At 39.0% G+C, this 24,624-nt stretch overlaps 1 protein-coding gene across 1 annotated transcript; it reads left to right on the top strand.

Annotated features, from left to right (window-relative positions):
* Nucleotides 1-2,386: 2,386 nt before the first annotated feature.
* Nucleotides 2,387-2,919, top strand: LOC147618783 (uncharacterized). The gene has a single exon (XM_086774483.1). The coding sequence runs from the start codon at nucleotides 2,451-2,453 to the stop codon at nucleotides 2,751-2,753; it is 303 nt and encodes a 100-aa protein (XP_086630609.1). The 5' UTR covers nucleotides 2,387-2,450; the 3' UTR covers nucleotides 2,754-2,919.
* The last annotated feature ends 21,705 nt before the right edge of the window (nucleotides 2,920-24,624 follow it).

Genomic DNA, 24,624 nt, shown 5'->3' with positions numbered 1-24,624 from the left:
TTTTGTCAAGGATTATGCTACATTGTCATTGTCATTTTAATCATCATCATGGTCCTCTTGTATATCTACCTAATTTTCCATCTCACAAGCTAGACCCATTGCCATAGAAAAGGGGTGTTTTCTCAAGCTATGCTTTGCTTGAGCTTTGTTTGTATAAGATGTGTTGATTTACAATGCAAGGATGGGTTGGCTACCACATATTTTCTCTCGATCACCTCCCCTCTCCTCATTCCTCTTGACCCAAGGCTGTGAAGGGGCTAAGTAATCATTCCACACGCTTGAGGAAAAAGGTCTAGTAAATTCACATAAATCATGGGTTGCATTTTCTCTCCTCATTCCTCTTGACCCAAGGCTGTGAAGGGGCTAAGTAATCATTCCACATGCTTGAGGAAAAAGGTCTAGTAAATTCACATAAATCATGGGTTGCATGGGTGTGTCTGCGACGTTCATTTTTTTAAAGTTGATCGGTCTATTTGTTTTTTAAATCTAAATTTGCGAGCATAGTATTTGTAACTAGCTTGCTTGCCCTAAGATTTTACCTTGTCTCACCATGAATTTACATTTTGTGGGTTTAGGTAAATTTAGTAAAGACGTCACTTTGGGAAGATTTTCTTTAAGTGGGATATATGCTAGCCATGTTTGGTTGAGTATATGCATAAATTACGATCCATGAATATTTTAAGAAAAACCCTTAAGTACTCATTCAAAGCATGAAACATGAATATTTGGAAAGTCATTGGAGCATTCATCAGACCAAAGGGCATGACTTTATATGCAAACACCCCCTACAATGTTGATTTGCAGGGTGTATAGACACTCGCTTATATCTTGAAAAGCCATCTCAAAAGTTATACACCTCTTTACAAACCGCTCATTTGAGAACATGATCTGTAATCAAGAGAGGGTAATGGTCTCTAAGTGTAGGCTAAGCTGTATTAACCTTTTTCAAGTTGATGCAGACATGGACTTTACCACCTACATCTATGAGCTTATCATGCTCCCCTTTGATCATCCGTGCAAAGTATTGGCTATCAGCATAAGGCCTTTTTTTTGGGGTCAATTTAGTGCCTTGATTCAAATAGTGTACTGGTAGAAGACCATGCAAAAATATATCTTGAGGGTTTCCACAAGTTCTTTCTCTTCTTCTGACGTCAAATCAGTGGAAATCTAAGCCGACTTTGATTTTCTGCTCTAGATCAAACTTCATTGTTTCCTTAGGTCCGTCATATGACTTGCTTGGCTATTTGTTCACGCCTAGGATTTCGCAAGCAAACATTATGGTTTTCCACTTTTTTGAAGCTCTTGAAACTAGGCAGAACACAAATTTCGTCTTGTTTTTTTGTCTTCTTTCACATCAAATTTCGAAAGACTAGTGTGCTTTTAGGGATTTATTCGTCCATTGGGATTTCAATTTAGGTTCCTCATTCACTAGGGACTATTTGTTGGTTTTTTTTGTGTCAAGTTTAAGCAAGGGCTCCATTGCTCCAATAGAATAAAGATATTACTCATTATTTTGCAATACTAGGGTTTCTCTTTTACTAAACTTTATGGTTCTCTTTTTGTGTTTCCTTTTAGGATCAAGTCTGAGCTAATCTTTGCTAATTTGTAAGAGAACTTCTTCTTATATTCTTATGAGTAACATTCTCACCTTTTCTAGTTCTTTTTCTGGGAATCGTTGAGGTCATTGTTGGAATGGTTAGTTAAGATATGCACATGAACCACGTGCAACATTTCTTTCCGAAGTCTTCGACCCAGTGAGCGCACGGGAAAGATGTGTCTCAGCTAACAGTTGTGGCCGGTTCAAGTTGAAGGTAGTAGGAACAAATGAACATTGGAAAATAGTAAGGCATGTTTCTCTGCCAAATTTCACAGACAACGTGGGGCCGGTTCTTTACTGCTCTGCACGCCGCCCAGCTCCGCTATAGCTCAGTCCGCGGCGAGTGGGCTTCCAACCCACACCCCAGCTCAGTCCGCCTCTCTACTTTTTTATTTCAAATATTTGTCGTGATTCGCACCTTTAGTCTTGATACCCAGCTTTAGTCTTGCCAGTTGCCTCTAGGCTTTAGAGCTGAGAGGCCACTAGCGAATTGCAATGAGAGTGAGTCAGTAGCATCATCGGTTGGATAACCTTCATGGCCACACACTCCAGAGAGAGGTCGGTGTGCGTGTGTGAGAGAGAAAGTGTGTGGGAGAGATGCTTTTCAGCTGATGTCTATAGAGAGAGAGAGAGAGAGAGAGAGAGAGAGCAGCTGTGCAATGGCGGTGAGGGTAGGCCTATGGGCTAAGTGCAACTTGTCTTATCCCCAACAAATTCAGACCTAGTGTTATCTGCGTCCGCCCACTATATAATGGTGAGCTCAAGCGCTCACCACTACGCATGCAAGCACGCCCAATAGCTTACCTCACACCATCCTCACAGCTTATCTTGTTCAACGTGCTCAAGGAGCTGCATGGCTTCATCTTCTGCTCCCGTCTTGCTTCTGCTTCTAGTATTGGCAGCCGCAGCTTGGAGCTCCTCAGTACGAATGGTGGATGCGCAAGCCTGCTCACAGCCTTGCTGCGGAGCGCTGCCACAGGGCGGCACCGGTTTCTGCTCCACTGGCGAGTGCTGCAGCCAGTATGGCTTTTGCGGCGGGCCCAATGATAGTGCCTATTGTGGCAGCGGCTGCCAATCCCAGTACGGCCGTTGTGACGCCGCCGCCACCACTAGCACAACCACCTCCACCAACACCACCGCTGGGGGAAACAACTAGTAAGCTGGCGAGGCACCCCGCCAGCTGCTTGCTGGCATTGGTGGTTAGGCTTGGGTAGCTATATATAGCGGGGCACCCCTGCTAGCTGCTTGCTAGGGTTGGAGGTAGGGTATGTCTTGAGTATGATGCTTGTACTAATAAGTAGTGGCCACCACCCCCGCTAGCTAGCTGCTTGCTAGGGTTGGAGGTAATTGAGTATGGGGTTAATATGATGCTTGTACTAATAAATAATGGCCACCATGTATTGAGTACGATATAATATGATGCTTGTACTAATAAATAATGGCCACCATGTATTGAGTACGATATAATAAACAATGGCCACCATGTATTGAGAACGTCAATTGATTTTTTTTCGATTTGAACCGATGCAAAATACATTGAAGGATGGTTTATTCTAACACTGGTTGACACACTTGTTGTATCAATGTTTCTCATGTCTATGATCTGATTGTGCGACCTTCCAATGGCTGTGCTCGAAAAATGGTATTCTAGTGTGTTTCTATTGGCTAAAATGAAGAAAAGGTCGAAAAATTAGGGTGAAATTTAAGTAGGCTTTTTTTTTAGTATCAAATGAAACTTATATATAATTGACTTATAAACTGGCGAATAGTAAGACTATCGAAAACCAAACCAAATAGAAACTTCCTAAACAAAGCCAAATAGTCATTTAAACTTTGCCTTTATTTTGATATTGAAAAACAAGCTCTTTTTGACCACTAGCTACCATATCGATAATGAGCATGGTAGGGTCATCCTTACAATTGACTTGAATAACCTAATATGTAAGCAATTATAGTTGAATATTTGCAAGGGAAACAAAATTGTGTTTGTCATGTCTCAAGCTATTAAATTTGTCACTTGTGATGTTCCTTCCCTTAGTGTTCCTTTCTACTTTGTACAAAATGGCCCTAGCAAATAAGATAATACTCTTGTTGGTTCATGTATCTCTATGGATTTGTTGATGTATATAACTAATGGCTTACTTTGTACTTTGGTTTTGAATGTGAAATAACAATAAAGGCTAGTATCTTCTATAGGAAGAGGAAGAGAGGAGGGAAATAGAAAGCCACACAGGTTGAGAATAATAATCTCAACCTGATCCTCACATAGGTTGGAACTAGGGGTTCGTATACGAAATGTTGTTGAAGATACTCCTCTTGCGTTGGTCTTGTGGCCTCTAGTAGTTCGTTGGAGGGGTAGGATGGTAGGCATGAGCAAGCTGGAGAGCTCATTCCAAATTGCATAGAATGGTGACCAAAATGGTCATATGTGTTTCTCCCACGGTGTATAGCCAAGCACGGAGAGGTGTGGCTTAGCTGCACCAATAGGAGTAGGAGATAGTCATAATCATAACTCAATAGCATCAAGCAAAGAAGGAGAGGGTAGATAGCCAGATCAAGCTTTGTTGTGGCTCTACTGCGCTAACGGGAGGAGGAAGGCGATTGTCATTGTTGTGGTGGAGATGCACTTTAGTGACGAAGAGCTACTCCTAATTTGGCACATGACAAGCTCAGAAATTTTAGCATATATATATATATATATATAATATATATATAAAACTAACCCCTCCCTTTCACCTTTCCACTCTTAACTTTTTAAATAAACTTCTCTTTTTAAAAGAAATCTACTTGTATTTTTTTCCCATCTTACAAATACTCTTTGTCTATATTTCTCTCTTTTTTAACAACCCCCTCAAATATTTTTTCCTTTTTTACAAAAAGTATATACTAGAGAATGTTTCCTAGTTGATAGGGTTGGATACATACAAAACAAAACATAGAAACAGCTTTTCTAATCAGATTGTTTGATTAATTTTTCAAATGTATATCTTAACACATATTGTATAGCAACCACTGGAATCAATAATTAGCATCCTTGATGTTTTGCATGTGTATATTAGAGAGCAACAATAGAGAGGTCTCTCTCCAAGATCATTGACTGAGGCAGGTATATTCTTTTACGGCCACTATTTCCAAATTCATACAAGAAGAAAGATAACTTTTGTCACATGGGCCCCTTCGCTCGAATTCACAAGTCATGAATAACATATGAGTATGGGGTTAATATGATGCTTGTACTAATAAATAATGGCCACCATGTATTGAGTACAATATAATATGACTCTGTTTATACTAAACAGAGCATTCGAAATGAGAGTGAGCGCTATATATATAGAGAGAGAGAGCGAGAGATATACTAGCATTGAGAGAGACAAAGTGCCGTTTGAGAACGCGCGCTCTCTCTCTCTCTCTCCCCCTGTCTCTCAATGCGGGTATCTCTCTCTCTCTCTCTCTCTCTCTCTCTCTCTCAGGTGCGTTTGTTTTCTACCTTAGTTGTGTTTTGTTGCTGTCAAGAATTGCGATGCGTCTGTCTTTCTCTCAGTTGTGTTTCATTGGTGCATGTAATCTACGAGAGATAGGTAAAGAGAAAGCGATTCAATATCAATAGATGCATGTTTCCTTTGTAGCTTTGTTGGCACCAGTGTTATGGAGATACATTTTTCTAGACAGGTTGGAATACAATCGGTGTACTCTATTCAAGATTTCATTATGAACCCGTTTTTTTGTAACTAGTACCTTATGAATTTTATTAAGTAACTATAAAGACAAAAGGAACTTGAATTGATTTTTTTTCGATTTGAACCGATGCAAGATACATTGAAGGATGGTTTATTCTAACACTGGTTGACACACTTGTCATATTAATGTTTCTCATGTCTATGATCTGATGTTGACCTTTCCAATGTCTGTGCTCGAAAAATGGTATTCTAGTGTGTTTCTATTGGCTAAAATGAAGAAAAGGTCAAAAATTAGGGTTAAATTTAAGTAAGCTTCACATGAAACTTATATACAATTGACTTATAAACTGGCGTTTAGTAATACTATCAAAAACCAAACTAAATAGAAATTTCCTAAAAAAAGCTAAATAGATTTTTAGACTTTGTCTTTATTTTGATATTGGAAAACAAGCTCTTTTTGACCACCAGATACCATATCGATAACGAGCATGGTAGCGTCATCCTTCCAATTGACTTGAATATCCTAATATGTAAGCAATTAGCAATTACATTTGAATATTTTCAAGGGAAACAAAATTGTGTTTGTCATGTCTCAAGCTATTAAATTTGTCACTTGCGATGTTCCTTCCCTTAGTGTTCCTTTCTACTTTATACAAAATGGCCCTAGCAAATAAAATAATACTCTTGTATCCCTATGGATTTGTTGATGTATATAACGAATGGCTTACTTTGTACTTTGTTTTTGAATGTGAAATAACAATAAAGGCTAGTATCTTCTATAGGAAGAGGAAGAGAGGAGGGAAATAGAAAGCCACACAAGTTGAGAATAATAATCCCAACTTGATCCTCACACAGGTTGGAATTAGGGGTTGGCATAGGGAATGTTGTTGAAGATACTCCACTTGCGTTGGTCTTGTGGCCTCTAGTAGTTCGTTGGAGGGGTAGGATGCTAGGCATGAGCAAGCTGGAGAACTCATTCCAAATTGCATAGAATGCTGACCAAAATGGTCACATGTGTTTCTCCCACGGTGTATAGCCAAGCATGGAGAGGTGTAGCTTGGCTGCACCAATAGGAGTAGGAGGTAGTCATTATCATAACTCAATAGCGCCAAGCAAAGAAGGAGAGGGTAGATAGCCGGATCAAGCTTTGTTGTGGCTCTGCTGCGCTAACGGGAGGAGGAAGGCGATCGTCGTCGTTGTGGTGGAGATGCACCTTAGTGACGAAGAGCTACTCCTAATTTGGCACACGACAAGCTCAAAAATCTTAGCATAGATATATATTTAATATAAATCTAACTTTCCCTTTCGCCTTTCCACTCTAAACTTTTTAAACAAACTTCTCTTTTTGAAAGAAATCTACTTATATTTTTTTCCCATCTTACAAATACTTATTGTCTATATTTCTATCTTTTTTAACAACCCCCTCAAATATTTTTTTCTATTTTACAAAAAGAAAAAAGAAAAAAAAAAGATTTTAACGCCAAATAGAAACAAATCTCATATATGGAAGCAACAAATCAAGTATCAAATAGATGAATGTGCAACATGTGAATTTGCAAAACGAGGCAAAGGTGGATGGTTCGCCACACAATCTTCCACGGCATTGACCAAATTTTAAGCTTCTAATTCATTGTTGTAGCTTCATTTTAAACTCACCACAGCTTTTCTAATCAGATTGTTTGATTAATTTTTCAAATGTATATCTTAACATATATTGTATAGCAACCACTGGAATCAATAATTAGCATCCTTGATGTTCTGCATGTGTATATTAGAGAGCAACAATAGAGAGGTCTCTCTCCGAGATCGTTGACTGAGGCAGGTATATTCTTTTACGGCCACTATTTCCAAAGTCATACAGGAAGAAAGATAACTTTTGTCACATTAAGGCTCCTTCGCTTGAATTCACATGAACAAGTGAAATAATCGAGCAAAATGTTTCTAGGAGGTGCAATTTAATCTCAAACCACAGATCTCTACAAGACTTCTTCAAGTAGCATTCGCAATGTTGGTAACGGTATTTGTGGATTTGTTTGCAAAGTCAAGAATACAGGTTACAAAAGTAATGTTTGTCTGTGAAAACATGCAAAACATGGATATGCTTGAAATCCTTGACAGAAGATGTGATACAAAAGGAAGAGAGAAATGTAATTTGCTTTGTTGAAATGGAGACAATGTGTTGTAGGTATGTCTTTCTGCTATACGGACGTATACACAGAGAGTACATAATAAATTAGTGCCAATGGATCAAGACATGGATGAGAATGCTCTTATTGAAATTACAATTAAACTCAATGATAAAGTGATTTCAATGGTAACTATTGGTAAAAATTACAGTCTAGAACAGTTATTACGACAAGATATCATAAATGAGAGCCAAACAGAATTGCAGTTTGACTTTCGTTTTAGAGTGGGCAACAAGTAGGTAAACAATCCAATGCTCTCAAAATTCATAATAAGATGATTCCTAAAATAATTTTCTTTACTATATAGGTGTCATCGAGATGTGAGCAATGCATATATTGTAAAGACCTACAAGACAAATAGTTGACACTAACGTGTATGTGACCTTGATTATTATTATTTTGCAGAGTTTTGACTTTGACTGCATTTCAAACTAGAAGGTCGAGAGGAGAACGAGACAAAATTGCAAGACACACTTTAAACAAAGAAGACAACAACAATGCGATATTGGTCGTTAGGAGTTGGGTTCTATGTCATATCATGTTGTTGTGGTCGTTTGTTGAATGACGTTTAAACAAATTGGAACATACACTTCCAGAGCTAAATGACCACAACAATGTGATGCTAGGTCATTCTACCGACATGTATACCCCGTATCGCGTTGTTGTGGTCGTTTTAGAGGATAAGGAAAATGCACTTTATAGCATCTCCTCACACCATTAAAACTATGTTTGCCCTTTCTTACGTTTGAATGAAGATTTTTAAATGCAAAATCTTATGTTTCGGTAAACAACCATAACAACGTGATATGGGACATTCTACATGGACTTTCGACCCACATCACGTTGTTGTGGTTGTTTTGTGTCTATATTTGTTTTGTCATGCGAACTATATCCAATGGGGATTTTGTCAGAAATTAACCATACTTTTTTTTATGCAAGAAGAGATATGGACTAAGGTGCCAAGTTCGAGCTATCTCCCCCATTTTTTTGAAGAATGCCACTCCATGGTGGTGAGATGGTTTGTTGTCTCACAAAGAGCGAAGTGCTATGACTATTGTGCTGCCCTCCTTAAATGGCTATCTATAATTGTTCATATTTCAAGGTTACAGTTATTTTACACAATGTTCTCATCACTCCTCCTCGATGGAGAGTTTGTAACAAAAGTTTTATGTGTATATAGTGATGTCCATTTCAATTCATTAAACAAATCTCACTTTCAATTTTATCATGTAGGTTGTGACAGAGGACCATGAAACCCTCCATTGGGTGTTCCATAATACAGATATAACTAACATAATTAGGAGGCAAAATGAAGGAGAAATGCTTCATGTAGAAGACATAGGAATTTTCACTGTGGAATCTCGTATGGTAGGTATGGCTTGTATTAGAGAATGATACCAAAAACATTCCCAAATAGTTCTTCTAAATAGGAAGCATTTAATAACAATTCTTTTGCTATAATATTTCAGGAGACTTACAAACACTCAAGGGAATGTAAAGGCTGGAAATGTAAAGTGCCCCTACCTATACTGCATGGAGCATGCAAGTACGATGGACAAAAGAAACTGGTCACAGTCTCATAACAAGCATGAGAAAGATCCAAACTTCTAACCTATGGTGCTAGATATTCCTCTTGCAACAAGAGTACATATCTGCACATTGCACGCACTGTGTAGGATAATTGAGAAACTTGTATTCCTGTACATTGGATTTGCTTAGAAGATCTTGCCTATATGCAGGAGAAAAAGAGCTATGAGAGCCTCGAAAAAAGTTCTATCTGGCATTGGCTTACATGGGGGAAACGTCAAGATAACAATCAATTAATAGAGGTCAACAAAGAGCGTACAAGTACCATCAAAGGCATCAATTGGTGGAGTGAAAGAAAGGCACTTTCTTTCCAACAATAGACATAATGTAGAAACAAGGAGGAGGAGCACTACAGTGTCATATGAGAAATGGAAGGCATTGCATAATGTAGTAAAGGATCATGGGCATGATGGCACTGCAAGAACAAAGAAGGAAGATGTGTGGAAATCCATAGACAAGATCTTCCATTTCTACGAGAAGAAACGTTGGGACAAGAATGAACTTAACATCTTCAAAGCCACCATCGAGAATTTTGGAAATCGATGAAAGATACATGGAGCAAACTAAAAATCATTATGGCTAAATTCATTTCATTCATCTAGCAAGGACTCGAGTTTCATTCATCACACATTATAAGGTAAGAGCTCATTTCATTCATAATTGTCTTTCTACATCACATAATATACAACCATCTACCATGGTTTGTGAAAGAGTATGGAACTCCATCAATATGGTCAACACAAGGAATGGAGAAGTCTCACTATCAAGCAAGCAACGCATACTTTCCCCACACCAGACATATAGGAGGGAAAGTGAGAGCACACAGTCTACATGAAGTATTCTAATGGTTCTACTAGAGGATTCTGTAAAAATTACGAATAAGAAGCGAATTGGAGTGCATGAGGCCTTACAGAGCGCATTGAGCAGCACAAAAAGCAAAAAGGCAACAAGCATATAGAGGATCACATGCTGCACAAAAACTCTCAGAGTGGCAATCATAGAAAGTGTGCATCAATCAATGCTAGGTAGACTGCACATAATGAAGCTACTCTTTTTTTTAAAAATTGTACATTAAAATAGCAAGAGGAAGTATGTACAAGCCTTTTTGTATCTGGACCGAGATAATATCAAGGAAGTTCATCATCATCTTTTTCCTTGTCTATAACATGATTCTATTAACAAGACATGTTTATTACAAAAGACCATAACAACGTGACAGGGGGTAGTCCCGTGTTAAAAGAGAACCCGTATCGCGTTGTTGTGATCGTTCACAAAAATCATGTTTACCACCTAATGATACGAGAAAATCATGTTTAGTACCTCATGTTTGCATTCACTTTTACAATGAAGGAAGTTGATCATCATTTTTTCCTTGTTTTTAAGACGGTGCTATTAAAAAGACATGTTTATTACAAAAGACCACAACAACGCGACAAAGGGTAATCTTGTATTGAAAGATGAAACGTATCACGTTGTTATGGTTATTCACAAAAATCATGTTTAGTGTATGATGATGCAAAATAATCATGTTTAGTACCTCATTTTTTCCTTGTCTATAACCTGGTGCTATTAACAAGACATGTTTATTACAAATACACACACACACACACACACACACACACACTTTATTTTGTCATTGTCTCTCTCTCTCTCTCTGTCTCTCTCTCTCTCTCTCTCTCTCTCTCTATTCTATTAACAAGCCATGTTTATTACAAAAGACCATAAAAACACGACAAGGGGGGTAGTCCTGGGTCGAAAGAGAACCCATACGGGTTGTTGTGGTCACTCGCAAAAATTGTGTTTATCGCATAATGATACAAAAAAATCATGTTCAGTACCTCATGTTTGCATTCACTTTTGCAAATAAGAAAGTTGATCATAATTTTATACTTTTCTATAAGACAATGCTATTAAAAAGACATGTTTATTACAAAAGACCACAACAATGCGACAAAGGAGCAGACTAACTTTATAAAAAAAACTACTTCATAGCCAATTTGTGCGATAGAAATGCTACAAGTGAAACCAAAAAATGTATGCACACCAAATGGCTATCATTGCAAAGAGAGAGAGAGAGAGAGAGAGAGAGAGAGAGAGAGAGAGAGAGAGAGAGAGAGAGTCTAAGGCAAAGATATGAGAGAATTGGACATTTGATTAAAGTATTTTCCCACCAACTAAAATTTTGTTGTGTCGACTTCTTTTGCATAAGATAGAGAGTGAAACTCAGGCAAAGAGTTGAGAAATAAGGGCATCTGTATGGAGCATTTTACCACCAATTTTAATTTTTTCTCAAAGAGAGAGAGAGAGAGAGAGAGAGATTCAAGAAAAGAGCTCAGGGAGTTTCAACAAGGTCATTTTTTTGTAGACATTAGAGTGAGAAGGACATAAGGGCACATATTTATATTATTAGCATGAAAAGAGAGAGATATTACAAAATAGCTTTTTTTTTAAAGAATCCTAACTTAAAAAGATATTACAAAATAACTATCCCTCAAAAAGAGTCTTTCAGGGCTACAACTTTCCTAAGTTAAGCAAAAATTTTAGCATCTTTTTTGAAGAACATATTCTGTGATACACCAGTTTTACATCCATGACCTTGTACTCTAGCCACTCTTCAGCTTGGGCTATCCTCTGGTCACACTCAAATTTTGCCTCAGCAACTTTCTACAGGGCCTCCTTGTTGGTTTCTGCAACCTCTCTTTTCTTCTGCAAAGAGAAAGCACTGAGTTAGGCTTACCTATGGAACCAATGAGTTAAGGACTTAGTTAGGCTTTCCTATGGAACCACTGATTAAAGCACTGAGTAAACGCCTGAGTTATGTAGCAAGGAGAAAACATAAGGAGAAAGGATTACCTCCAAAAGGGCCAACTCCAAACCTTACAGAATTTTGAGCACTTTTATTCTGTTCAGTCTCTTTCCCAATGATTGAGGGAGAACCAGGTTTTGGAGGGGCTCGGAAAGCTCCATAAAGTCTAATACCTCCTCCGTTGCATTGAAAAGGAGATTTTTTCATAGTTTTTACACTACCTCACTATTAGCAAAGGATGATGTGTTGACAAAAGAGTGTTTGTAATGTTAACAAATGCTCAAGTGTGTTTGCCCATGTAATGTGTAAGTTTGTCTTTTAACAAAACTGGCTTAAGTGTGTGTGCTCGTGTGAATTTATGATGAATACAACTGGGGGATGCATGTAAGTATTATTTGCTGATGTCATCATGATGATTAATATTTTATTGATATCATCATGATGATTACTATTTATTAATGTCACCATGATGATTGAGAGAGAGAGAGAGAGAGAGAGAGAGAGAGAGAGAGAGAGAGATCAATTTAGAACATACAGTGACGGATTGGTTAGGGTTCGATCTCATCTTCAATAAGATCCATCCTTGCCAAACGATCAACATCAATATCCATTTGATCAATTTGTAAGGCTACGATTAAATTTATTCCACTGTCGATATTCTGTACTCCATTGATAATGGTATCAATGTCCTGATCATCCTCATCAACATCACCATCATCCTCAATGGTAGGGTCATTCTCATGATCATGAGAAATGGCACGCTCATCCTCATTATCATGATCATCTCTTGTTTCTTGATCATCGATCACAACATCTTCATTGGCATGTTCGACATCATCTTCATTGCGGCTTGTTACATCCTCCATATGCTCCATATCAATGAATGTATTATACATCACTTTGGAACGTGGTGCAATAGGGATGACGTACCACCATTTAATGTCATGCACCATTGGTAGATAGATAACCTACTCAAATACACATAGTATAGTAATTAATTAGCATATCAAAAGTCAAGGGGTACGCGAGCTTAGATATATATGTACATGAAACACATTAGTAAAAAAATGCATACCTGCTCACATTGTTGTGGCAATACGAGCCTATCTTTCTTTGTTTGCCAAAACTTTGTAGAGTCAATAGTTACATAGCCACTTGCATGGCGTTTTATCGTTGCATCAGGCCCTTTTTCCACCACGTTCATTTGCCATTTGACATCCAAAACATACACAAAGAAGCGACGAAAGTCAAGCCTAAATATGTCTTGGATTATGCCACAATAATCATCCATTTTTCCATTAGCTCCCTCAAAGCTACTAATGACACCGCAATCTTGTGTATTTCTCTTTTCATCAATTCTTTGTGTTCGAAAATGCTTGCCTTCACACCATATAGCATTGAACATAGTGCACTGGACCAAAATAGAAGCAATATTTGTGTAAGCAATGTGAATAAATATTAAAAGCAAATCACTTACAACTAATGCAAAACATTAGTTCTATGTACCTTTAACATGCATCCTCGTGCATACTCCCATTCTTCCGCCGTGATATGCAGCCCCTCGTCGCTCTCTGCTCTCTCCATTTCCTCATGCAACCAATCAACATGGATATCATTCGGAAGTGTTGCTAGATGCTTAGGGTACGCCTTCCGAGAGCCATGTTGCCTCCGAAAGAGAGCTCTTTCTGCTTGCCTTTTTGTCTTTGCATCCTCATATCTTGTAACCCATCTGCTCATCACATCACTATTAAGGATACAAGTGAAATTGAGATCATCAATCAATGTTCTATCAATTACTTTACTCTGTCCTTTTCCTTGAGGCACAATAGAGGTCATCCTCAAGTCCTCTTCATTGCTCCATAGTCGTGGCAAAGAGCTATCCACCTGACCAAGAAATTCTGAAATATATACAAGAGACTCTTGTATCAACCAACCCTCGGCCATGCTTCCTTCAGGCCTTGCACTTTGCCTCACAAAGTCTTTTAAGGTCTTCATGAAGCGCTCTAGGAAGAACATCCAACGTGCATGCACAGTACCACATAAAGCGATTTCGTCCACTAAATGCACAATGAGATGTAGTTGACTTGTGAGAATGGTTCGCGGAAAAGTCTCCTCTACCAAACAAACCACCTCCACTGCCATAACACGCGCATCATCCAACGTGGCTGGATCAATTGCTTTGGAACTAACATATCTGAAAAATAAATAAATAGTACGTTATACCTCATGCACGTTCATTTTGCAAGGTATAATGAAGGGCAGGGATTTCACTGACGTAAACGAAAACATGTGAACATATTAATAACATATGTTAATAACACAAAAAATCTTGTGATCACATGTTATATTCACAAAGCTTTCACAAGGGCTTAAAAAAATTATCTTTGTCGGGCATAAAAAATCTTCTTAGGTGGCCACTAACTTGCTATTATGTGAAGATGATAACATGAGAACATGTGAATAGCTTATTCCCATTTGTAGCCAAGCTTTTAAGGGCTTCCCAAATGGCAAGTGACCTGTTATTTTGTGAACGGTAACATGAGAACATGTGAATAACTTGTTCATATGTGTTACTATTACAAAAAATCTTGTGATCACGTGAATATTAAATCCCTGATGAAGGGTGATCTAACATGGGTTTTACATACCTCACAAGCTTGCCCATCTTATAAATACATTTTTTCAAACTCTTATTTGCATAATGGTCGATGCTAGTAGATAGTATGAACTGCGCATATAAGAGCACATGTATGTATGGACACGTGGTCAAAAGTTTGGATTAACCATAACTTGAACACCACTAATCCAAATTGAGCGCTTTATAGCTCTTTAGATTCCATTTTTCAAGCGCTTTCCAACGATAGGTCATATGATAGGGTTTTGAGAAACTTACAAACATGTTATCCATGTCCCCTTTTTTAAGTATTCAAAAATGGGAATTGGGAAATTCCCAAATTCACTAATATGGTGTTCATTACAAAATTTAATTTCAACGTACAAGATTTGGAAAACACTTACTTGAAGCATCTTGTGCCAATCGTGGGACTTCAACCCATATAGTTGCTCAACGCCTCTTTTCTTAGTGGTTGTAAAGGCTCCCTTCAATGATCTCATGCATCCAGTGGGAGTACGCGAAGTGGTGATGGCGTGCTTTACCTGCTTCTCCTCTTTCTTTGATATAATCCATGGTGCAGGCAGAAGACGAACGTGCCCACCCACCTCTTGTGGCCAAGCTTGACGCATACGTCCTGCGACCCGCAAGTCCTCACATACGCTAACATTGTCTCGTTTACCAATAATATGTTCCCAAATACCAGATCCCACATTCTTGAAGATGTGCATGGGATCAAGAAGATGGTTGATCTTAAGATGGGTCCAATATGGCAGCCGAAAAAAAATGGAGTACCTACACAAGGGATTGCTCTATGTGACCTTTAATCCAATTAGAGACTACACAAAACAAGATTGAAAAAATATTACTATACCTGTTCATGCCATCTGGAGGAAGAATAGTTGTAGACTCCCAAATACGCTTCCAATCTTTTGCACGAAGTGTTTGTGGAGGAATGTTACTCTTACTAGCAACATATTTAGGATGATCTAAGGGGAGAAATCGATGATGATTATCGAATATGGTCTTACACAAACCGTCAGCATACTCATGTACTAACGAAGGGCCACAAACAGGACATGCATGTTTACCCGATGTTTTTAAACCTGTTAAAATATAAATAAAAGTTAGAATAATAAGGTCAATATGTATAATTAATATATATAGCCAATAGTATTAGAGTAGGGAGGTAATTAGAATTCTTACCAGAACAATCGCTGTATCCTGGAAAGTCATGCATTGTCCACATCAACACTGCTTTTAAGTCGAAGTGTCGAGATAAGGGAGGCTTACTAATGTCCACCACCGCAACACCTCTCCATAGTTCCTCCAACTCATCAATCAATGGTTCAAGATAAACATCCATATGCTTGACTTTAGGTTTCCCTGGAATTAGAAGAGATAACATAAGATGTCCCTTCTTGATCGCCATTGATGGTGGAAGGTTGTAATTCACCAACACAACTGGCCACACACTGTATGCGGTGCTTTTGAAACCAAATGGATTCACTCCATCCATACCTAGGCCAAGTCTCAAGTTTCTGGGCTCTATTTTAAAGCTGGGCCACTCATCTTCAATATGCTTCCAAGCAGGAGTGTCTCCGGGAATTCTCCACATGCCATCATCCGATCGATGTGAAGAATGCCATGACATGAGCTCTGCTATGGATTTGCACTTGAACATGTGTTTGATGCGAGGAATTATAGGAAAGTGTCGCAAGACTTTACGAGGTACATCAAAACTCTTCATATCTGTTCTATACCTTGCTTCACCACAAGTGGGACAATGTCGAGCCTCCTTATGCGTCCCATGAAAGAGAATGCAATCATTGATGCATGCATGTATGCGATCATAATCCAATCCTCCAAAAGATGTCACATAGCGCCTCGCTATGTCTCTTGAGATGGGTAGTCTATTTTCCTTTGGAAGCATGTTTGATAATAGCCTGCATTCAATATCATCAATTATAATTAGTCTTAAATCTTAAACCTTAAACCACTAATTCAAATTTGTAAGTTAGAATGCTTACTTCAATAATGCGTCAAGACTTGCATTACTCCATCCATAAACTGTTTGTATATTGAGTAGTTCAAGTGAAGCACGTAAAATAGAGAATGTGCACCCTTCAAACACCGGTGTCGATGAAGCCTTGTAAAGATGCTCTTGTTCCATATCATCGTCGTCCATACCTTTGGGATCATCCTTAAAAAGATTCCGCACCATATCATCAAGCACCTCCTCTTCCACAACTTCGTGGGGTGCAGGGCTATTGTCATCCCCTTCCCACTTATCTCTGACAATAGATCCCGAAGCTCCAGCATCATCTCGTCGACGCTTTGCGTGCTCTCGTCGCGCGTAGGGCACCATGTTAGGGTGTGGTACTGCATCCTGCTTCAATTAGAGTTTATATATTACAACTCTATTAATTTAATTTGGATACCATGAGTCATTTGAATACCATCAATTTACATCTACTCACCTCTAAACCTATTTGATTCCATTCTCCATACATGGAGATATGATTCAAGGTAATTCGACGTGCTCGTACAATGCATCCTTGACATCGATTACACATACATTTGATCCGTTGTCCCAACCACACATCGCGATTATGATGACGCATTGTCTCATCTTCCCCAGAACTGCTTGAAGAGGTTCATGACATCCTATGTACAATCCAGAAAACACAAAATCATAATATGTTTTTAATGAAAGTATAAAAATCGCGTGTATTGACGCGGCTATTTCCTAAAAATTGCGTGTATTAACACGGCTATTTCCTAAAAATCGCGTGTATTAACGCGGGTAATTCCTGCAAAACGCGTGTATAAACGCAGCTAAATTATTATACACGCGAAGATACACGCGTTTATAAACGCGACGGTCTGTTTAAACTAAAAAAAGCCTGCCTTCCCCAAATAAAGATTTTGAACTAACATATCAACACTGCTTTCGTTTTTGCCTCTTCCAACAGAAACGAAACCTAAGTGCAAGGAGGGAGCAGAGAAGGAGCACACACGGGAGGAAACCGAGCAAGAAAGAAGACTCACTTTTTCAGAGGTGAGTCAGTTTGTCCTTTGCCTTGTCTCCTTCCTCAGATTTGTTTATGCTATTTTCTCTTTGCTTTTTGGGTTTGTCTCCGTCCTTTTGCTTCTGTGCACACAATTGGGTTTGTCTCCGTCCTTTTGCTTCTGTGCACACGATTGGGTGAATGATTCTGACAGGGGCGACAGTGGACCTTTTATAAGGACACTTTGTCGGAGATCGGTCCCTTTGAATTTTTTTTTTGCGCAGAAACGCGTGTAAGAGCGTGTGTATCCTGTCTGCAGAGTATGTTCACGCGGATATACACGCGTTTCTGGACGGGTGTATACACGCGTTTTTTGACGGGTTTATACACGGGTTTCTGCACGGATGTATACACGAGACTGCGTTTCTTGTTTCTATGGTTTGCAGGCAACACAACTGACTTGAATGATGATATTTGTGTGAGTCAAGAGACAGCCCATGATGTACATTAGGATTATTTTTGCAGGTTTGTTATGGATATTCCAGGTTCTTCATCCGATCCATTTGCGTATAGCAATTGGCTGATGGAGATGCTCAATCATTTTAGGCGCCATCCTGGTCCAGTTGAGCTTACAGAGTATATGTATGCCCATCCCCCTCCTTCCCTGCCTGGTGTCTATACCTCTACCGCGAGTATCCAGGGCACTGCAGTGCCGTCTATGCCTACGAGTCCGACGAGACGGCATGCAGCTTCTCCTCTTCCACGTCCACCGAGGAGACATACCTCGTCCCAGACACACTCACGCACACCCTCGCAGCCACCATCACGTGCTCCCTCAGAGCCACCGTCACGTCAGGGCTCACAGCCAGCGTCACGTAGACAATCCCCCAGTCGTGACTCCACCCGCATCAGTAGGAAGAGTCACGAGTGGAGGATGCGGCGGGTGCTTTGGTGGGGGAGGTGGGGGAGGTGGGGGAGGTGGGGGAGGTAGTAGGGCACATGGTGAGAGAGGAGATAGAGGGAGAAGAGTTAGAGGAGACAGTTCGGAAGAGGAGGAGATGAGAGAGGTGGAGAGAGTGGTCTGCTATGATGTGACGGATAGGGGCGGGATAGTGATGGATGCGAGGGGGAGGGAGGTAATGGAGTACATGCGTGGGGTAGTATCAAACTCATATAGAAATTGTTTTATTAAATTTAAAGATCAAAATAGCCGATTAGTTGGGGAGGTGATAGAGGCTGTACATAGTCGGTACCCCAATCCCCCACATGCTACATTCTCGGATGTATGGGAAAGGACGCGAACTAGGGAGATCTTAAGTAATAAAAGATCTCACCTTAAAAAACTCGCGTACGATGACCGGCTAAATGTAGCTGCGGGTGGCTATCCTGCCGAGAAACCTGCCCATTGCACACAAACGTGAGTGGAAGGAGGCAAAGAAATGATCAGAGGGTGGCGTGAAGAGCAGGCAGCATGTGGAGGCACGACGGATCCAGATGGAGACCATTGGATCTTTGCCTCCTTCCACTGCGCACAAACGCGAGTGGAAGGAGGCAAAGAAATGAGCAGAGGGTGGCATGAAGAGCAGGCAGCATGTGGAGGCACGACGGATCCAGATGGAGACCATTGGATCTTCGCATTTTGGATCTGGCGGCGTCGAGTCATGGGAGGCAGAGTTCGTAAGTATCTTGCCACTTTATTTGATTGTTTACTTAATTCATTGATTCTATGATTGTTTTAATCTTACAAATTGTGTTGATTATGATACAGCGACGGGTTACGGGGAGGAAGCCCACAACCCACGATACTGCGTATGCTCGCCGACATAGCAGACGTGACACGTGGGCCATCTTCAGAGCCGAGGGACGTATTACAGACGCGCAGTTTGAGATGGCCATGAGACCATACGGTCGACAGGTACTTGAAAATTCTAAACGAATGATTTTGGTTTATTGAATTACATATATATACACTTATATACTATATATTACTTGAATAGGCACAAGCTGCTGATGATCCACCCGCCGCCACTGCAGAGGGTGGACGTGAGCACTACTCATCGGACATTCCAACCGATGTGAGCTCATCTGAGCATGGAGGGAGCACCGAGTCATCATCTGGGTCTGAGTAGTACTCAGACTTATAGTATCACATTCCATATTGAGGATGTGGTTGTATATATTTTTTTGTAAACTGAAGCCATGGGCTACTTCGAGATATGGACTCCCTTGTATATATGTGTGAAATTTTGATAGTAATATTGAATCGTGAATCGATAGTATTACATTCATGTCTGTCTTGAATCGTGTATTGACAATGTATGCATTCATGTCGTTCTTGTCTTAATTTCCCTCATGCATATGTTCTTCGTGGATGGTCTAATGCACCAAAAAAAAAAATCCAGAGAGTGTTACTGGGTGTTGGAATGCTGGAACAGTATTCAGGCACCAAATAGCACTCTCTGGATTTTTTTTTTTGCTCTCTGTTCGCGTGTATAAACGCGTCAGAATTGCTAATAAAAATTGCGTGTATATACGCGGATACTCTATAAAATACGCGTGTATAAACGCGTCAAAACTAACAATCACAACAATGCGATACAACACATTCTTGCTAGTAGAATGCCCTCCCCTCACTTTGTTGTGGTAGTTTTCATAGATATAAGGGGCCTCACCTCTAAAACTTTATATCCCCAAAGCGACCACAACAGCATGATACACAGTATAATTGCCGGTGGGATGACCTCCCAATGTATACTTGCCAGTAGGATGACCTAGTGTCATGTTGTGGTGGTAGTTCTTGGGGGGATGGAAAGGACTTGCCATCTTGCATTTCTCTTTGCTACAAAAACAACCACAACAATGTGATATGACACATACTTACTGGTAGAATGCCCTCCCCTCACGTTATTGTGGTAGTTTTTGTAGATAGAAGGGGCCTCAGCTCTAAAACTTTATATCCACCACCAAAGTGCCTTCAACAGTGCGATACAGAGTATAATTACCAGTGAGATGACCTCCCAACATGTTGTTGTGGTCGTTTTGGTGGATACAATGTTTTTTCAGCTACCTACATTAAACGAGCACCTATTTAGAGGTTGTATCTCAGAGAAACATGAAAATGACATAGAAATTAGATGGCGACCCCAATAGCGAATATCGACATAGAAATCCAAAAACTATGGAATCAGCCAAAAACCTAATGCACGTCACTGTAGTACCTATGCGATGTCATGGAATCAGCCACGGAATAATGTAGTCATGAGGACGAAGACGATGACATAGAAGCAACAACATATTCATGAAGACAAAGCCAAAGATACAGACGAAGACAACGACAAAGACACAGAAGCAACAAAGGTCGGGAGACCCATGATGACGAACATGATAGCATGCACAATTAAATATAGCATTAATTGGCATTGAATGCACAACATGGAAAATGTTCGAGGATGTCAATCACATCATGCACTTTCCGTCAATTTGGGTCACGTGGAAAAAGTATGTCTTTGAGCCCTTTACCCGAGCCTACCCAATGTTCCCACTCTCATTCCTTTTTTTGCCGTTTCCTCATCACTTGTCCTTTGTTTGAGTCTGAGTCCTTCACTAGGCCTTCGTCGATCCTTGAATACATCCATTATGGAGGTAACTCTTACCCTTTTTAGCCAAAAATAAAAAGAATAATTTCATACCGCAAATAACCCAAGCCACCAAATATTCTAGGACCTTTTTTTTGTATTGTGTTATCCAATGCCTTGTTCATTATGTGATTGTTATTCTCTCTTTTTTCCTTTGCTTCACAACTTCACATTCATCAAGTTTGATAGCAAACTTAAGCACTCCTCTAGTCTCTACCAAGGTCATTCCAAACAATTGGACCATTGTCTTTTGTAATATTTTCAAATCAAAGAAAATGTTGTTGGTCTTATTATATCTTATTTCTTCGTCATTATTAAGGTAGGTGTGTGAAAAGGCTGACCAAGCCATGTTCTGATTTGCTCATTGAGCACCACATGTTCTCTCCTAACATGATATGGTTTTGAAAGAAGTGTAGCCCAAATTCTGTTTTCTTTGTATTTTGAGTGTATTAGCTTGAAAATCTCAGAATACCCCTTTCTCCCTATGCCAACATCATCAAGACATTTTTGTATATCAAGAGCTTGAAATACCTGGCTTTTCTTTGTATACTGTTCTATGAATGTTCGTCGTACTTTCTTATACTTCTTCTCCTTGAGCATCTGGCCTACCATCTTTGAAGATAAAAACTTGGAATATTGTCTGGCTAGTAAATTCAATTCCATGTTTTCTTTATTTGGATATAGGAGACACTTGAAATGAATTCGTCTTGTTATAAATTTACAAGTTACATGCACTAAATGTTGTATCATAGAAATGTAGAAGTTTATTACCTTGTGTATTACTTTCTTGACTCCTCCACCACTTGGATTAAGTTGCTCTATGTTACTCAGATTCCTTTTTCTTTCTCTCATGCCAATGCTTGTTTCTTTTACATGTGCAACCTCTAATTTCTTGTCACTCTCCTATATTGTTTTAGATTGAGACTCTATTTTGCACAAGAGCTATGAACTTCTTTCTTGAAGAGAGATGTACACATGTCGTCTCGCAAATGACTATACTCCAACTGTGCTGCAGAATTCAAGTCTTTTAGAACTCTATTCGATTGTCTTAGTGCATTGCAATAGCCAAGTAGTCCTTGGTGACTATCACCAACACATCTAATTGATGAGGTTCGATTTGAGAATGAGGGTGTGCTTGAGGTTAAAGGATTATTTGGATACATAGATCCATCACACCACAAGTCTATATGCTTTGAGCTTGAAGCTCTCATCTCTTCCTTCTCTCTTCGATTGATTGAAAGCTGTGGTTGATTTCGTTTCTTCAAAGGTGCATATTCTTCTTCAAGATCAATATGCATATGATATGGCTTCCTCTTCTCTCCCATATCAATGTGATGCAACTAAGTCACAATGTAGCACAATGATGAGCTTGCAATAGCCCGAGTTCACGAGAAATGCACTTGAATGTCTAAAATGGGAGAGAAGAGTCACTAGAAGGAAAATATTTTGCTAAAAAGGAAATAAACATGCTTAGAAAGTGCATTCATGAGAGCTTGTTTCCATCAATATTTATTATGCACCCATAGGATGGTGGTATATTCTCTTTGTTCTTCAGCATTTAAGGTCTGGACCACCATGTTGATTATCTCTCTCTACAAAAACAAAAAAAAGGGTAAAAAATCCTTCCTTTTTCCAAATTTTGGGCCACAAAAAATAGGGTGATGTATATTATCTTACAGGGCTCCAAAATGAGTCCCGATTTCTCCTAATGTTAGCATGTAACCATCGCACTACATCGGCTTTCAAGGGAATCTTTCCTGAGCAGTAGTAGATAATCATGCTACACAAAGAGAACAATTCAATCTAGCTCCTCACCAACTCAGAAGACACTTTTAGACATGCCTTTTTCACCTCTTGTTAATGGTTTCTGAGCCTGCGCGATCATCATCTCACCTACTCTCTAAGGCAAGGACTTCGTTACGGTCCCTTTTGTCATTGTCGTTTGTGCATGCCCGCTTCATCTTTGTAAGATTCCTCCTTAGTCCTGAATGATGTATAAGCTCTCACCTCAATCCCCTGTAATCGTCCCCTATTTCAAAATGCAAAAAAATAATGTTTTCCCTTTGGCCTAGAGAGAGGAAATATTCTAGAGAGAGATAATTCAAAATTGAGATATTTTTTTATATAAAGTATTTTCCAATGTGTATTAATAATTAATTGAATATGTGTATTAAAGGCCTTAGCCTAAGGGTCCACATTTTCATGGATTAAGGCCCAAACAAGGTTCCAATGGCCGATAGGATTAATCCAAGTGTTGGGATTAAGGCCCAAATAAGGTTCCAATGGCCGATAGGATTAATCCAAGTGTTGGGATGACAAAAATGCAAAGAATAAAAGAAAATACCCCAAAAATGAGTAAATGCTCACATAAGATGAAGAGTTGACTAAGTACAAGGTTTATTAGTTAAAAATTAAGGTTTATTAGTTAAAAATTTGGGTTTATTAGTTAAAAATTGAGATATTTTGGTAAAATGATGAATTTTTGACACCTCAGTAAAGGAGGGAGAGCCCCATCAAGTAGGCACCTTTTTTATCATCATTGCTTGGCTTTTTTAATTCAAAAAAATTAGATATTTTTCTCTCCTCTCTCTTGATGCAAATTGAATCAAAAAGGGAGCCAAACTGATCCAAATCTTATCCGAATTGGGTCAAACTGAAGCTGGAAGCCTATAGAACCTAGTTGGATCTGTTTAGTGGCCTCCCTCACCTATCAATAGATCCTCATTCCTTTGTATTTTTATCTTTGAGTAATTACATGCTAGTATTATCTTCATTTTTAGTGTAATTTCTAGTATCCCTCTATTTTGCCTCTTTTTTTGGGAGCTTTGGAGCTTCTCTATTCTCCATCCTCTCTTGGAGATTACCCTCCCCCTCTTGGTGGCCAAGGACTTTCTTGAGGGCTTCACTTCTATCCAAAGAATCAAGCCAAAATCAAGGGTAACCTCTTATTTAATGGGTTTTTCTATTCCTCTCACAACGATTTTCTTCTTCTCAACCCCTCTAAAGCTTTCAATGGAATGGTTTTCTTCTTCTCAACCCCTCTAAATCTTGAGAAGCTTTCAATGGAATGGTTTTCTCTTGAAATCAAGTTTTCCAATGATTCATAATGTTTAATCAGATTAATGCTAGTCTTTATGCTTAATTATAATGTTTCCTTTAAGAAAATCTCTATTTTGGAAAGATTAATCATCTTTATGATTAGATCGTTGTTAGAAGGATGATTCTCAATGATAATCTCTTGAATTTAATCAAAACTCTAGTCTTGATAAGCTAGAGAAAGAGATTAGATATTTTCATGATTTTTAATCTAGTAAAAATGATGGTTAATTTTTAAGCTTGATCATGAGTAAGAAAAATTATATTAACTCATTATAAATTGAAAGAGGGTTATGCTAACATTTTTAGAAATGAGGAATGGTTATTTTAGAATAATCAAGATATTTATTCATAATTATGCTTATAATTATGATTATAATTATGTTATGTATGCATAATTTAATTTTAGTCTAAAAGA

This window comes from Cibotium barometz, chromosome 34 (genome assembly GCF_041138505.1).
Source record: "Cibotium barometz isolate CiBa-2024 chromosome 34, ASM4113850v1, whole genome shotgun sequence".
Classification (NCBI taxonomy): domain Eukaryota; kingdom Viridiplantae; phylum Streptophyta; class Polypodiopsida; order Cyatheales; family Cibotiaceae; genus Cibotium; species Cibotium barometz.
The sequence above is the reverse complement of the archived record's forward strand: the minus strand, read 5'-3'. Positions and strand labels throughout refer to the sequence as shown.

What these genes read in the sequence shown, in the direction of transcription:
- LOC147618783 (XM_086774483.1), top strand. Translation starts at nt 2,451, where the DNA reads ATGGCTTCATCTTCTGCTCCCGTCTTGCTTCTGCTTCTAGTATTGGCA.